The following is a 16,581-nucleotide window of genomic DNA, read 5'->3' on the forward strand; positions in this document are numbered from 1 at the left end:
AGCGGTCCTACGACACTCCCCTGCGGCACACCTGAAATCACTCTTACTTCGGAAGACTTCTCTCCATTGAGAATGACACGCTGCGTTATGTTATCTAGGATCTCTTCAATCCAATCACACAATTGGCTGATAGTCCATATGCTCTTACTTTGTTCATTAAACGACTGTGGGGAACTGTATCGAACGCCTTGCGGAAGTCAAGAAACACGGCATCTACCTGTGAACCCGTGTCTATGGCCCTCTGTGTCTCGTGCCATGCCATGCCATGCACTTCACAGTGGTTTGCAAAGTATGGTTGTAGATATCAATATAAACAAACAAAGCAAAGCGGAATACACAGAGCATTCGGTAACGCCTACTACTACCTAGTGAAGTTAGCAGTACCGTAAATGAAGTAATGCAAAATACACTCCTGGAAAACGAAGAAAGAGCACCATGAATTCGTCGACTCAGCAGAGGGAAATTTTATTGATACCCTCTTGGCGACGTATACAACACACGATCAGAAAGACAGAGCCATACCCACGTGAGTGAAGTCAGCAGAGCGTGAGCAAAATCGGCGCTAGTACTGTGTATACCCGCCTTTTGCACCAATGCAGGCTGCAATTCTCCCATGAAGACGATCGGAGAGGTGCCGAATGTAGTCTTGAGGAATGGCCTGCCATGCAGTGTCCACCTGGTGCCTCAGATGGGCCATATCCCGTGCCGGTCGTGCAGACCGCGCAAAATGACGTTTCATCCGGTCCCAAACGTGCTCAATGGGGACAGATCTGAGGATCGTGCTGGCCACGGTAGTTGGCGTACACCTTCAAGAGCTCGTTAGGTGGCACGGGAGACAGAGGACGTGCATTGTTCTGTTGGAAAAGCATGTCGCCTTGTTGGTGCATGAACGGTAGCTAGACCGGTTGAGTAATGGTTTCAATGTACCGTTCACTGCTCAATGTTCCCTCTACTATCAGCAGTGGAGAACGGCCAGTGTAGGATATGGCTCCCCACACCATGATTCCGGGTGTTGGTCCTGTGTGCCTCTGTCGTACACACTCTAGATTTTGGCGCTCCCCTGCACGACGCCACACACGCGTTCGACCGTCATTGGCACCGAGGCAGAAGCGACTCTCATCACTGAAGACGACACGTCTCCATTCGTCCGCCGGCCACGGTGGCCGAGCAGTTCTAGGCGCTTCAGTCCGGAACCGCGCGACTGCTACGGACGCAGGTTCGAATCGTGCCTCAGGCATGGATGTGTGTGATGTCCTTAGGTTAGTTAGGGTTAACTAGTTCTAAGTTCTAGGGGACTGATGACCTCAGATGTTAAGTCCCATAGTGCTCAGAGCCATTTGAACCATCCATTCGTCCTTCCACGAACGCTTATCGTGACACCACTGGAGGCGGGCTGAGTGATTTTGGGGCGTGAGCGGAAGACGCCCTAACGGCACGCGGGATCGTAGCCCTGCTTCACGGAGACTGGTTCTCGCTGATACCCCCGGAGCAACAGTGTCCCTAATTTGATGTGAAGCAACGGTGCGGTCCTATACCGCAATTCGTAAGATTCGACGGTCATGTCGTGCATCTGTGCGTCGCCGCTGACCGGACCCAGGTCGCCGGGCATGTGCACCTTCTGCTGACCACTGGCGACAACATCGACGCACTCTGGAGACATCTTGCCCCACGAGTTCCACAATTTTGGTGTATGTCCATCCGGCCTCCCGCAGGCCCACTATACGCCCTCGCCCGACCTCCGTCAGTTGCACAAATGGTTTACGTACACGCTGTCACGGCATGCTGACTATGTTGAAGACACACCAGGAGCTCTGTATACCACTGCAAACTGGCTGGCACTGGCTCTGGCGCTGAACAACCGCTGAGCAGCTTCCAACATTCCACGGCTGATAACGCAGTTCCTGGTGTGTCCGCAGTGTGGAGCGTGTGATCATCGCATGCACTATCCTCTCATAGTGTCCCGCGCAAGTACACTACTGGCCATTAAAATTGCTACACCAAGAAGAAATGCAGATGATAAACGGGTATTCATTGCACAAAAATATTATACTAGAACTGACACGTGATTACATTTTCACGCAATTTGGGTGCACAGATACCGAGAAATCAGTACCCAGAACAACTACCTCTGGCAGTAATAACGGCACTTATACGCCTGGGCATTGAGTCAAACAGTGCTTTGATGGCGTGTACAGGTACAGCTGCCCATGCAGCCTCAACACGATACCACAGTTCATCAAGTGTGGTGACTGGCGTATTGTGACGAGCCAGTTGCTCGGTCACCATTGACGAGACGTTTTCAATTGGTGAGAGATCTGGAGAATGTGCTGGCCAGGGCAGTAGTCGAACACTTTCTGTATCCAGAAAGGCCTGTACAGGACCTGCAACATGCGGTCGTGCATTATCTTGCTGAAATGTAGGGTTTCACAGGGATGTGTAGAGCCACAGGTCGTAACACATCTGAAATGTAAAGTCCACTGTTCAAAGTGCCGTCAACGTGAACCAGAGGTGACCGAGACGTGTAACCGATGGCACCCCAAACCATCACGCTGGGTGATACGCCAGTATGGCGATGACGAATTCACGCTTACAATGTGCGTTCACCGCGATGTCGCCAAACACGGATGCGACCATCACGATGCTGTAAACAGAACCTGGATTCATCCGAAAAAATGACGTTTTGCCATTCGTGCATCCAGGTTCGTCGTTGAGTACACCGTCGCAGGCGCTCCTGTCTGTGATGCAGCGTCAAGTGTAACCGAGCTGATAGTCCATGCTGCTGCAAACGTCGTCGAACTGTTCGTTCAGATGGTTGTTGTCTTGCAAACGTCCCCATCTGTTGACTCAGGGATCGAGACGTGGCTGCACGATCCATTACAGCCATGTGGATAAGATGCCTGTCATCGACTGCTAGTGATACGAAGCCGTTGGGATCCAGCACGGCGTTCCGCATTACCCTCCTGAACCCACCGATTCCATATTCTGCTAACAGTCATTGGATCTAGATCAACGCGAGCAGCAATGTCGCGATACGATAAACCGCAATCGCGATAGGCTACAATCCGATTTATCAAAGTCAGAAACGTGATAGTACGCATTTCTCCTCCTTACACGAGGCAACGTTTCACCAGGCAACGCCGGTCAACTGCTGTTTGTGTATGAGAAATCGGTTGGAAACTTTCCTCATGTCAGCACGTTGTAGGTGTCACCACCGCCGCCAACGTTGTGTGAATGCTCTGAAAAGCTAATCATTTGCATATCGCAGCATCTTCTTCCTGTCGGTTAAATTTCGCGTCTGTAGCACGTCATCTTCGTGGTGTAGCAATTTCAATGGTCAGTAGTGTATAAGAGGTCTTGTTCACTTGCGTCAGTGTGTTCTTTGCTCATTTTCCGGGAGTGTACATCCCATTGAAGAGTGCCAGGTTAAAGAGCCGTCTGTTTAATATGTAACAAATGGCCAACGCACAGTGACTAATTAAGAATGTACAACAGGAATGGCGGGAGGGTAAATGAGCAAACATTCTAACTACCACGTCACACAGCACATGAAAATTTACCGGAAAATTACTGAAATAACTTTTCAACTGGGAAAACATGCGAGAGTGACTGTGATCAATAAAAAAGGAGACCAACACCAAAATAGATAATTGTATTATCTGATAATACTGTGTAAACTTCGAAATGTAAGAATATATTATCTGGAGATCGAAAATACTTATTTAAATATTTCAGTACTGAATTAGAGTCGTTGTCCCCTGTATAATTCTGGCAAAGGGTCCGTTAAAGTAAGATCAGATTACTAGTAATTACTGTTCTCGCTGAAGTGTCTAAGGAATCACAGTTCCCATGAAGTACCCGTGAATTGGGCCAGAAGAAATCTGAAAATACGATAAAACTGCAAACCGCTACACAATGATTTCAGGACATAGATGTACTCCATAGCAGCAGTCTGCCCCTCACGCCATGAAGTATACTACAGAAACCGTCACGTAACTTGCCGATAATAACTACATACGCCATTTTAATCTCCATTAGGTTTACTGTTCATTTATTTGATAAATGAAGGACTGTATTGTACAATTAATGGTTTAGCCGGTTTTCAGTTTTAATTAACGTGAATAAATACAGTCAGCTAAATTCTTGCTGCTATTTCCGCTTAACGCACACGTCAGGCCATTAAATTGTGAACTGTGCTATAACGAAGCAGCCCAATTTAGATAAGCAGCTGTTTAGCCCTCACCATTCGCATTACAGCTTTTCGCGGAGTGAACGCGTAGTGCTGTGACAATGCCGAGTGGAACACTGTTAAGATCTTTTGTGTTATTTTTATGACAAGTAACAACCACGGTTTTTTCTTTATAGCACATGGTGCGAAATAACAGCATTTAGACCAGTTCTACGAGCCAGAAATCAAAGATATTCGCAAAGCAAAGCCGAATCTGGAAGCTTCGTGCTCATTTGCTAACATGTCTCCCAGATTATCTGATGGCTTACTGTCCGCAGTGCTGGGGTAAACATAAGACCCTGTGTCTCCTCCGGAAGTGGGGACTGGATTGTTACTTCTTCAATGATCAATCTGTTGAGGGCATTAGTCAAGGAATCCTGTCGCAGCAGAGACAAATGGCTCTGAGCGCTATGGGACTTAACATCTGAGGTCATCAGTCCCCTAGAACTTAGAACTACTTAAACCTAACTAACCTAAGGACATCACAAACATCCATGTCTGAGGCAGGATTCGAACCTGCGACCGTAGCGGTTGCGCGGTTCCAGACTGAAGCGCCTAGAACCGCTCGGCCACATTGGCCGGCCAGCAGAGTCTTTTCTAGCAAAGACCGATATAAAATCGGTCAGGATTGCTGTAGGTAAAGGAAACAGCCTCTTTTACTTACGTAAATTAGTGGCTGGGTACAGAACATTGGATTCTTGGGAGTCGACCGTAACAGTAACAGGCAAGTTATATCTGTTTAAACAAGCAACTGAAGCAGCCTTTCATTCTGCTCTGTCTGACAGAAGGTTTGCAAAACCACTTTCAGACAATTTCTCGACCTTAATAGTACGTAGCACGTGGAAAAAATGAATACATAAATCTTTTCGTGCGAACTCTGATTTCTCTTATTTTATCATGGTGGCAATTTCTGCCTAAGTAATGGGAGTCAGCATAGTGGTTTGGCATATTAGGAAGAAAGTTGCTCATTGCAGTTTCGTGAAAAGATCTCACTGTAAAGAAAAAAGGTTTTGTTTTAACGACTGCCATCCCAAGTCGCCTATCATATCCGTGATTCTTTCTCCGCTACTTCGCAATAATATAATTGAGCTGCCCTTCTTTGAACTTTTTCGATGACCTCCGTCAGTCCTATCTGGTAAAGAGCCTATAATTCGCAGTAATACTGCAGAAGAGAACGGACAAACGTAATGTAGGCATTCTCTTCATAGACTTGTTGCACCTTCAAATTGTGAGTATTCTGGCAATAAAACGCAGTCTTTGGTTCGCCATGCCCATAATAATTTCTATTTTATGGTTCGCATTTAAATTGTCCTTTACTGTAGGCCCTTTAAGTTTGTCTTATTTGTAGCGTAACCGAAGCAGAACGAAGTTTTTTTGTGGTCATGTGGAGGATATAGCACTTTCTATCGTTTGGGGTCAATTAACACTACATGCATCATGCAGATATCTTGTCTAAATCATTTTGATCTTCTGAAGACTTCACTAGACGATAAGCGACGTCGTCATCTGCAAACAATCCAAAAGGGTTGCTCAGATTGTCTCCTAAATCGATTCTATAGATTAAGAACAGCAGAGGGCTCACAACACTTTCTTGTGGAAGCCTCGACATCACTTACGTTTCACCGAATGACTACCCGCCCGTTAGCACAAACAGTGATCTTCCTGACAGGAAATCACGAATCCAGCCTAACAACGGAGTGTGTTTTTAGTTTTACTTTGCATCTTGTATTTTAATATTGTTTTGTGTTTTTACAAATTTATGCCTTCAATTGATGCTCCGACGTGTCAAAAATTCCGTCAGCTTTATCAGTCACATTTTTTTTATTCTACCCACTTTCGATGACGCTTTTGCCCTACTTTTTAATCGTGCAGATGATAATTTCATTCATCAGCTTCACTTAATTTTTTACCATTCTATTCCTCTGCCACAGCACAGTTTGACTATACGATCAATTTCGTCATACACTGCCCACTCACATTAATGTGACCGCCTATCAAACGCCTGAATAACCATGTTTTGCAGCGAGGGCCACTGCGAGACATGTAGGAAGAGAGTCAGTGATGTTCTGGAAGATACCGACAGCTATGTGGGGCCATGCCGACTCCACTGCCGTCACCATCTACGCTAGGTTTCTCGGCAGACGATCCTCGGTGCAAGCAGCCAGATAGAAGTGATCCCACATATCGTATATTGGGTTCAGATCCGGGGGGTGTTGGTGGCCGGTGGAGTATGGTAAACTCTTCCTGGTGCTCTCTGAACCACGCACGTACACTGCGAACAGTGTGACACGTTGCATTGTCCTGCTGGCACCGAACAGAAACAAACTGCGTGTAGAGCTGAGATAGCCCTAAGGAGATATGCATGCTTATGTTGAGTCAATGTGCCTTCCAGAATGACAAGACCAACTGTGGAATGCCACGAAAATATTCCTCAGACCATAACGCTCCCTCCTCCAGCCTTCTGACCGTTATTGCAAGGTGTTGGCGCTTTCAGATGTTTCACACTAACGGCCATCTATATAGTGGAGCAAGACGTTTGAGTCGCCACTCACTGGCGTCCAGTTGCGATATTAGAGTGCAAATTAGAGCCCTCTTCGCCGATGCTGATGCATTAGCCCCATACTTAACAGTCATACACAACCGTTCGCTCGACGAAAGATCCGTACCCAAAGACTGGAAAGTTGCACAGGTCACACCAATATTCAAGACAGGTAGTAGGAGTAACCCACTAAATTACAGGCCCATATCGTTAACGTCGATATGCAGCAGGGTTTTGGAACATATATTGTAGTCGAACATTATGAATTACTTCGAAGAAAACGGTCTATTGACACACAGTCAACATGGGCTTAGAAAACATAGTTCCTGTGAAACACAACTAGCTCTTTATTCACATGAAGTGTTGAGTGCTACTGACAGGGGATTTCAGATCGATTCCGTATTTCTGGATTTCCGGAAGGCTTTTGACACTGTACCACACAAGCGGCTCGTAGTGAAATTGCGTGCTTATGTAATATCGTCTCAGTTATGTGATTGTATTTGTGATTTCCTGTCAGAGAGGTCACAGATCGTAGTAATTCACGGAAAGTCATCGAGTAAAACGGAAGTGATTTCTGTCGTTCCCCAAGGTAGTGTTATAGGCCCTTTGCTGTTCCTCATCTACACTGCTGGCCACCGTAAATGCAACACCCTGAAGGAAGCATCCGAATCAAGTGAAATTTACGCCATGGGTTTGCAGCGATGAGTTATGCAACTGATTAGAATTTCAGCGCAGACGCACATCACGCGCGCCTGTGGCGCCACCTCATAGCACCATTTAAGGCTTGGCGATTTCGACGAGTGTACGTTCGGCACGTGTGTTTACCTTGTGGTTGTTTCACAAGACGATCAGATATGCCTCGTAGACAACAGCGAACATCGTTTGATCAAGTATCCGAGTTCGACAGAGGAAGGATAGTGGCTTATCGAGATTGTGGATTATCATACAGAGAAATCGCTAGTCGTGTTGGACGAGAGCAAACAACTGTAATGCGGATATGTGACCGTTGGATGCAGGAGGGTATGACTGACCGACGTGGTCGATCGCATTCACCTCGGTGCAGCACTGCACGTGCTGATAGGCAAATTGTGCGCATGGCAGTGACGGATCGCTCAGTGACATCCCGAACTATAGCACAGCACATTGCGTCTGTAACGCATCATCCAGTGTCTGCGCGTACCATTCGACGCCGTTTACAGCAGAGTGGTCTGTCCGCAAGACGTCCATTGCTTCGTCTACCATTGACGCAGAACCACAGACGTCTCCGTCGCCAATGGTGTGATGACAGACGGATGTGGACGGCAGAATGGAATGACGTTGTCTTTACTGACGAGGCACGCTTCTGTCTGCAGCACCACGATGGTCGGATTCGAGTGTGGAGACACCGTGGAGAGAGGATGCTGGACAGCTGCATTATGCACCGCCACACTGGTCTTGCACCGGGTATTATGGTATGGGGCGGTATTGGATATTACTCTCGCACGCCTCTAGTACGCATTGCCGGTACTTTAAATAGCCGGCGCTACATATCCGAGGTGCTGGAGCCAGTTGTCCTTCCTTACCTTCAGGACTCGGCCACAGCCATATTTAAACAGGATAATGCGCGACCACAAGTGGCACGCATTGTCCAAATGTTCTTCGTCAATAACCATATTGAAGTGCTTCCCTGGCCGGCTCGCATGTGGCTCGCATGTGGTCCATGGTTGCTCAACGAGTGACCCAGATTACATCCCCAGCTGCCACACGAGATGATCTTTGGCAACGTGTGGAAGCTGCTTGGGCTGCTGTACCCCAGGAACACATCCAACGTCTCTTTGACTCAATGCCGAGACGTGTGGCAGCGGTGATCTCCAACAATGGCGGCTACTCTGGCTACTGATTCTGGCAGGAACCACATGTCACAGACGTCTGTAAACGTAATCATTTGATACTTGGTCAACATGTTATCTACAAAATAAATTTTGTTGTGCTACCTCCTGTCTTTCTTGATGTTGCATTTACGGTGGCCAGCAGTGTATATAAACGATTTGGGAAAGAATCAGAGCAGCTGTCCCCGGTTGTTTGCAGATGACGCTGTCGTCTATCGACTAATAAAGTCATCAGAAGATCAAACCAAACTGCCAAACGATTCAGAAAAGATATCTGAATGGTGTGAAAAGTGGCAGTTGAGCCTAAATAACGAAAAGTGTGAGGTCATCTACATGAGTGCTAAAAGGAACTCGTTAAACTTCGGGTACACGATAAATCAGTCTAATCTAAAAACCGCAAATTCAACTAAATACCTAGGAATTACAATTATAAACAACTTAAATTGGAAGGAACACGTAGATAATGTTGTGAGGAAGGCTAACCAAAGACTGCGTTTTATTGGCAGGACACTTAAAAAATGTAACAGACCAACATGCAGACTGCCTACACTACGCTTGTCCGCCCTCTTTTAGGCAGCACGTTTTGTATTATCGTGAAATATGGGAGAGAGTATCACATAAATGATACAGGATTTGGGCTTGAAATCATTAAAAGAAAGGCGTTTTTCGTTGCGACGGAATATTCTCTCGAAATTCCAATCACCAACTCTCTCCTCCGAATGCGAAAATATATTGTTGACACCGACCTACATAGGGAGGAACGATCACCACGATAAAATAAGGGAAATCCGAGCTCGTACGGAAAGATATAGGTGTTCATTCTTTCCGCGCGCTATACGAGATTGGAATAATAGAGAATTGTGAAGATGGTTTGATGAACCCTCTGCCAGGCGCTTAAATGTGATTTGCAGAGTATCCATGTAGATGAAGATGTAGAATAGCAGTCACTATGGGTGCATGAACCAGGCGTGTGCTGCGAAGGTCCATATGCAGCGAAGTCCACTGAACGGTCGTTGAGGAAACAGCTGTTGATAGCCCCTTGGTTCATCTGGGCCGTCAGTTGCTCAACAGTTGCTCTTATATTCTACACCTGTCCGCAGCCGTCGTTCAATCCTGTCATCTATGGCCCATGAGGCAGCACAAGTTGTCTCAGCGCTGGTTTTGGATAGCGCCATTTTGCCATTAACGGTATACTTTGACCCCGGTGGCACGCCAACAATTTACAAACTTAGCCTTTTCGGAAGTGCTTTCCCCTTGGCACCAAAAGCCAATGGTAATGCCCTTCTGGACGTCAGATAAATCGCTCCGTTTGCGCATTACAACGACGACTGCAGTGTGTTCCGCATCCCTCCATACTCTCCACTGCTAGCTATGGTCTGTGTATGTTGACGTCGAACACAGGCAGTGCTCACATTAATGTGTCCACTGTGACAACTTTGCTAACCTTCGCATTCTCTAGTAGATGGATGACTGGGTTCTTATAAATATAGTGTGCAGCAATGCACCCTAGTAGTAGTGACATACCATGTGTTTAGACTACCTGAGACGTGTTACCTATTGTAACCAAGGTTTTTGTGACAAGTTCATTTTTAGTTCTTGTATATTCTGTAAATTTGGTACATTTAAGAAAGATTACAAGTAGGAGGCCCCTTTCTAACCGTGGAGATGCTTGTGTAACAATCGTAATCCATAATCTGGATTATAATTTGCAATCAAGGCAAAACTTGGATTGAACAATCATATCGTGCATTTCACAACCTGACTGAATCGATAGTAACAAACGGCGATGATGATCTCACCATTTAGCGTCCTGTACCACCAATCGTCATCATCTTCATCATCATCATCATCAATGACATTAAAATATTGCCAACTGAGGATACCTGGAGAGCCTTTGGAATGGGAGCGTTGTCCTTGAGCCAGGAGAAACGGATGGGTAGGTCGCCAGAGGACACGGTGCAGCTGATCTGGGTCCTGCCGCCCTCTCGGAGGTTGGTCGGGAAGAAGAACGGCGTCACCACAGGCGGGCCTGAAACACAGCACCAGTAGGTCAAAATAGTGCAAACGTACGCGGGCTCATAGAAATGTATAGGTCATCATAAATTATTGGGCAGTTAACTGGCAGTTGATGTGTGTGTGGAGAGCTCACGGGATAGCCCGAGCGCATGAACTCGCCAGACAGTGTATTATAGACATACAGTCTCCTCAGTCATGGAATGCAGGATCGACATCCCACTCTTGTTTCGGATACATGTCAAGGAGATAATGTACAATGCGGCACTAGTGAAAGGGTCTTACAAAATTTTCAACTGGTCGGAACATGAAGTTTGCCGATTTCTACTCGAGTCACGAAATTAAATTTAGGAGGGAATTACTTTTTCTGTGGAAAATGAAAGCATGGCAGGACATCAGAACAGCAATGAAGGTTGTCACTGTATTACTCGATTTGCAATATGTAGAAGCCAAGATGAGCAGTCAAACAGAGGGCACGCTCAGGACGAGTTTTGCAGAACACTAAACGAGAGGGGAGATTGAGTGGCACTCTATTTCCTTTTTGTAGTTCGTCTTCTCTTACTTCTTGTTATTTCAATCTTTCTCTAGTTTACTCTCACTCAGTAGAACATTCCATTAAACAGCGCCTCTTATTCTTCCTCATTTTCACTGAAAGTAGCAACGTCATCAGAGAATCACATGCTGATCGTGAGGCTGACTAAGTGTTTAAGAAAGCCAAACAGCTAACGTCCTCGGTCTGCTTTTCAGGCCCCAAGACAGAAGCAGTACCCAATCTGTCTGCGTATAGAGCAAAATCTCTGTGCAAATGTGCGTGGTGTAGCGTATTTCTGAGATGGAAAACAGGAACCAGCCCGGCATTCACCCAGTGGGATGGGGAAAACACCAAAAAAGCACGTTCAGGCTGGACGGCACACTGACCCCTCGTCAATAATCCGCCAGGCGAATTCGATGCGGGTCCGGCATAATTCCCCATCCCGGTCGCGGTGGTGTTAACACACGCGGTTACCCAGGATTCTCATTATTGATGTTCTCCAGCCCTGAATTTTAATGTCACTTTCACAGCTTCCCTCACCTTTAATCACTTCTATTGAAATACCATCATCTACTGAGTACTCTCCTCCTTTCAGATCTTCAATACCTTTATACATTTTCAAAATAGTTTTTAGTGTAATACATTGTTTTCATTAGAGTGAAATTGAAGGAAATTTAATACATTTTCTTAGAGAGAGTCCCAACGTTGGGCGCCAGTTTCGCGTTTTTTATTATCGCATATACGAAAAGAGCCGCGAAATATCTGTTAATAATGCCGTGCTTTGAATTTCTTTATCATCATTACCTTTTAACAAAGCAAAATATATATATTGAGACCTTATTGTTCTGTATCTGGCCTACAATTAAAGGAACGTTTTTTCATGACTGTAACTCATTCTAAAAATCAACATATCTTCCCTACTTTATAGTTATTGAAAATTGAAATTACTTGGTCATGAACACTGATGTTACAGTTCGTATGATCGTTCAACAACAAAATTTTGCAGTGGATTTTGTTTCTCGGTAAAACACCATTCCATACCACGACTAGCACAAGAACATGAGACTCTTATTAAAAAAATACGTTTTCACTATAAAGTTTGCCAGACCAGAACGGAGCACAGCAAGATTCCTATTAGATTTTGACGGTACATTAACTTATTTGTACTGTGAGTTATATACTATCAGCAGCCCGCGTCAACCTGCAACACATCATAAAATCTGTTGATCTGCACTGCAAGTCTGGAAGCTAGAAGAAATAATATTATTTTACTGTTACTTTACCGCTTCCTTGCGGTATGATAGACTATATTGGAAGTCGTTTGATACGCCGCGGCAGCGGCTCTTTCGTTCGCCACGCAGCTCAGCACCACAGATAATATTTATATAACTGAAAAATGTCTCAACAGGATGGGATAATAGGCAAGCAAGCTTTAACAATTAATAATGCAAGTTTTCATTTACATAACTCTATTAAAACATTTAAATATTTCAATTTTTTACACACCTTTATGAATTCACACGTAATGGCGTACATCTCTTAGTCTCGACAAAAGAATGCTACACTAGCGTTCGCTACTACGACACAGGATATCTTACTCGTTCGACTCCCAGATGAAGAAGACAAAGAAATTGCTATTCGTCACGTATTATATACTAGTTACTTATTTTAATCTTTGTTCGACATTTATCGTCTGTGGCGGTTTCATTACTCGCCGACGCAGATATTCTCAAAAATCAATAATAAAAAAAATACATAATTTTATACAATAACACAATATGATACATATAATTTTCTCGTTACTACATAATATGTTGTTTTTGTTTCTTACTAGACGTTACAGGTACCACCTCTTCTTCCCTAGCCGGCCAAATACGACAGTGTTATATAACTCTCATAAAGAGAAATCAAAAAGAAAGGAACTGGAGGCTGTAAAATGAAAATCGCTGAAAGGATCGTAATGTCATTGGCTGCGGAATAAGGTGCGATCGGTATAACAGCCCCGATGCCACGAGCTCGCTGTCGGATGGACACAGGCGTACACCGATATAACGGTAGAGTGAGCACGTGTACGCATGGACCATCCACTGCATTCAGTCGCGCTGAACAGAAAAGTTAAATGGCGGCTTCAAAAGAAGAGCAAATGGGAGTTGTACATTTCCTGACAGTAAAAGGACTACAGGGAATGGAAATTCATCGAAGAATATATCAAGTGAACGGAGAGCAGTGCATGTCTGTTGCAAATGTCAAGGATGTGTCACAAGTGATTCCGGGAAAGTCATACGAGGGGCGTTTGAAAAGTCCGTGCAAAGTCCCAGAGATGGCACCATCGGCGCTTATGGAGGTCATGTTTAGTTGGTAGCATCTTTGGAAAGAACGCACACCAAGTTTCAGAGGTATTGGTCTATTTCTTTGTGTTTGGCACTCGTGTGAATCAAGGAAGTCTAGTGATTGTCAAAAAATGGACGAAAAAGAATTTCCTGTGGTGATTAAACATTACTTTATGAAAGGCAAAATGCGTCAGGAGACTAAAGAGAAGCTTCATAAACATTACAGTGACTCTGCACCTTCGATTACAACAGTTTATAAGTGGTTTCAAAATTTTTGGTGTGGCCATATGGGCACAAGTGATGCTGAACTTCTGGACGCACTGTGGAGGTTACGGTTCCAGAAATCATTGATAAAATCCATGATATGTTGATGGATGACAGAAGAGTCAAGGTGAGTGAGATTGCTAGTGCTGTGGGCATCTCGAATGAATGGGTACATAATATTTTGCATAAACATTTGGACATGAGAAAGCTGTCCGGAAGATGGGTTCCGCGATTGCTCACGCTTGATCAAAAACGGAATCGTGTAAAGTGTTGCAAGGATGGTTTGCTGCTGTTCGGGAAGAATCCGCTGGACTTTAAGCGTCGTTCCGTCACTGTGGACGAAACATGGATACATTACTATACTCCTGAGACCAAACAACAATCTAAACAATGTTACCAAGGGAGAATCTGCACCAAAAATGGCGAAAACCTTTCCTTCGGCCGGAAAGGTCATGGCGACTGTCTTTTGGGATTCGCAAGGGATATTCCTCATCGACTGACTGGAAAAGGGTAAAAATATTACAGGTGCATAATGTTCATAGTTATTGGACCGTTTGAAAACCGAGCTGCAAGAGAAACGCCGGCGATTGGACCGGAAGAAAGTCCTTTTCCATCACGACAATGCACCAGCACACACTTCAGCAGTTGTGGTCGCAAAATTAATGGAAATAGTATTCCAACTCGTTTCACATCCCCCCCCCTCCCCTATTCTCCAGACTTGGCTCCCTCGGACTACTATTTGTTCCCCAATTTGAAGAAATGGCTGTCGGGACAAAGATTTTATTCAAACGAGAAGGTAATTGTAGCAGCTAATAGCTATTTTGCACACTTGGACAATTCCTATTATTCGGAGGGGATCAACAAATTAGAACAGCGTTGGACGAAGTGTATAAGTCTAAAAGGAGACTACGTCGAAAAATAAAAAAAAAGTTTACCCCAAACACGTAAGTAGTTTTTATTTTTGCACGGACTTTTCAAACGCCCCTCGTATGTCAGTGGCCGGTGATGCATGGTCCGGAATGCCACATCGCATTACAGATGGCATTGTCCGACAGGAGGGGACCCTCATTATTCAAGGCAGGCGAGTTACGGTAACAGCCATTGTCGCAGAAATCGGATAAGCCATCATTAATGTCAAATTGAAATTTCGCAAAGTGTGAGCCCAATGAGGGCCTCACATTCTTCACCTAACACAGGAAGCATATTTGTCTTGAACTTACGCAGCGCTGTGCCAAGGAAGGGGATTAGTTCGTGTCACGAGTCGCCGCTGGAGACGAGACCCGAGTCAAAACACCAGGCACTGGAAGCACGCAGGGTCGCTGCCACTCAAAAAATCCAAGGCCGTCTACACAGTGCGGGAAAGTTTATGTTCACCTTCTTTTTTGACCGAATGGCCATGTTTTTGCAGAACGGGCACGGGATAACGGTGAATGCACAGTGATACAGTGACCACCCTCTCCAAAGCGATCAAATCGAAACGACTGGGACAGCTCACCCATTGGGTCATTCCGCTTCACGACAATTCAAGATCGCATACAGCAAAGGGGCTCTTGCAGACACTGAAATGGGACGTTCTCAGTCCGGTCAAGTCTCTCCAAAGAAGACTCTGAGAGACAAACGATGCACCTCGGACGAGGCCCACAAAGCAGCCTCAGCAATTATACGAGACCACCATGCACCGTGTTGTGTCGCAGCGGGACAAGTGCCTCGATTGTGCTGGGAAATAGCTTTGAAATGAAGGTACAAGCTTCTGTTTACAGGCGTCCAGATTGTTATTTTTTATTTACTTATTTATTTTTTGGTTGTTCCTCGTACATTTAAAACGCAGAAGGGAAGCCTCTAATGATAACATAAACATTGAACAATTTCTTATTTACAAGGAGCGATTAAAAAGTTTGTTTGAGGGCGTGCCTGCGGCGTACATGCAACTTAGTGCGATATGTAAGCAGTGGGTTAGTGTGGAATTTCTGCCCTTCCAAAATGCGTACTTTAAAAGTGACAGTGTGAACCTCGGAGACATTGTTACCGAATGCTTCAAACAGGACCAACAATTTGTAATTCATTTCTTGGCTGCCGAAGGACAAACGCCGGTTGACACGCGTCGGAGAATTAATAATGTGTATGGGGCAACATGTCTGTCGAAACCCATCGTTGTGGAATGGTGCGCCAAGTTTCGTGCTGCTTCATGATAACGTAAGTCCCCATAACGCAAATGTAACCGAGAAGTTACGCCACCAGAAGTGGGACACAGTCGAACACCCACCCTACTACACTACTGGCCATTAAAATTGCTGCACCACGAAGATGACGTGCTACAGACGCGAAATTTAACCGACAGGAAGAAGTGCTGTGACATGCAAATGATTAGCTTTTCAGAGCATTCACACAAGGTTGGCGCCAGTGGCGACACCTACAACGTGATGACATGAAGAAAGTTTCCAACCGATTTCTCATACACAAACAGCTGTTGACCGGCGTTGCCTGGTGAAACGTTGTTGTGATGCCTCGTGTAAGGAGGAGAAATGCGTACCATCACGTTTGCGACTTCGATAAAGGTCGGATTGTACTCTATCGCGATTGCTGTTTATCGTATCGCGACATTGCTGCTCGCGTTGGTCTAGATCCAATGACTGTTATCAGAATATGGAAGCGGTGTGTTCAGGAGGGTAATACGGAACGCCGTGCTAATATGGAAGTGGTGGGTTCAGGAGGGTAATACGGAAGGCCGTGCTGGATCCCAACGGCCACGTATCACTAGCAGTCGAGATGACAGGCATCTTATCCGCGTGGCTGTAACGGATCGTGCAGCC

The 16,581-nt window shown here is 45.3% G+C and overlaps 1 protein-coding gene across 1 annotated transcript in view; it reads right to left on the minus strand.

Annotated features, from left to right (window-relative positions):
* LOC126455967 (Down syndrome cell adhesion molecule-like protein Dscam2) overlaps nucleotides 1–16,581 on the minus strand; it is a 358,909-nt gene that overhangs the window by 270,002 nt on the left and 72,326 nt on the right. Inside the window, exon 7 of the mRNA XM_050091727.1 lies at nucleotides 10,516–10,661. Within this exon, the coding sequence (XP_049947684.1) occupies nucleotides 10,516–10,661 (146 nt within the window). The remainder of the gene's footprint in view (nucleotides 1–10,515; nucleotides 10,662–16,581) is intronic.

Source organism: Schistocerca serialis, chromosome 1 (assembly GCF_023864345.2).
Source record: "Schistocerca serialis cubense isolate TAMUIC-IGC-003099 chromosome 1, iqSchSeri2.2, whole genome shotgun sequence".
Taxonomy (NCBI): Eukaryota; Metazoa; Arthropoda; class Insecta; order Orthoptera; family Acrididae; genus Schistocerca; species Schistocerca serialis.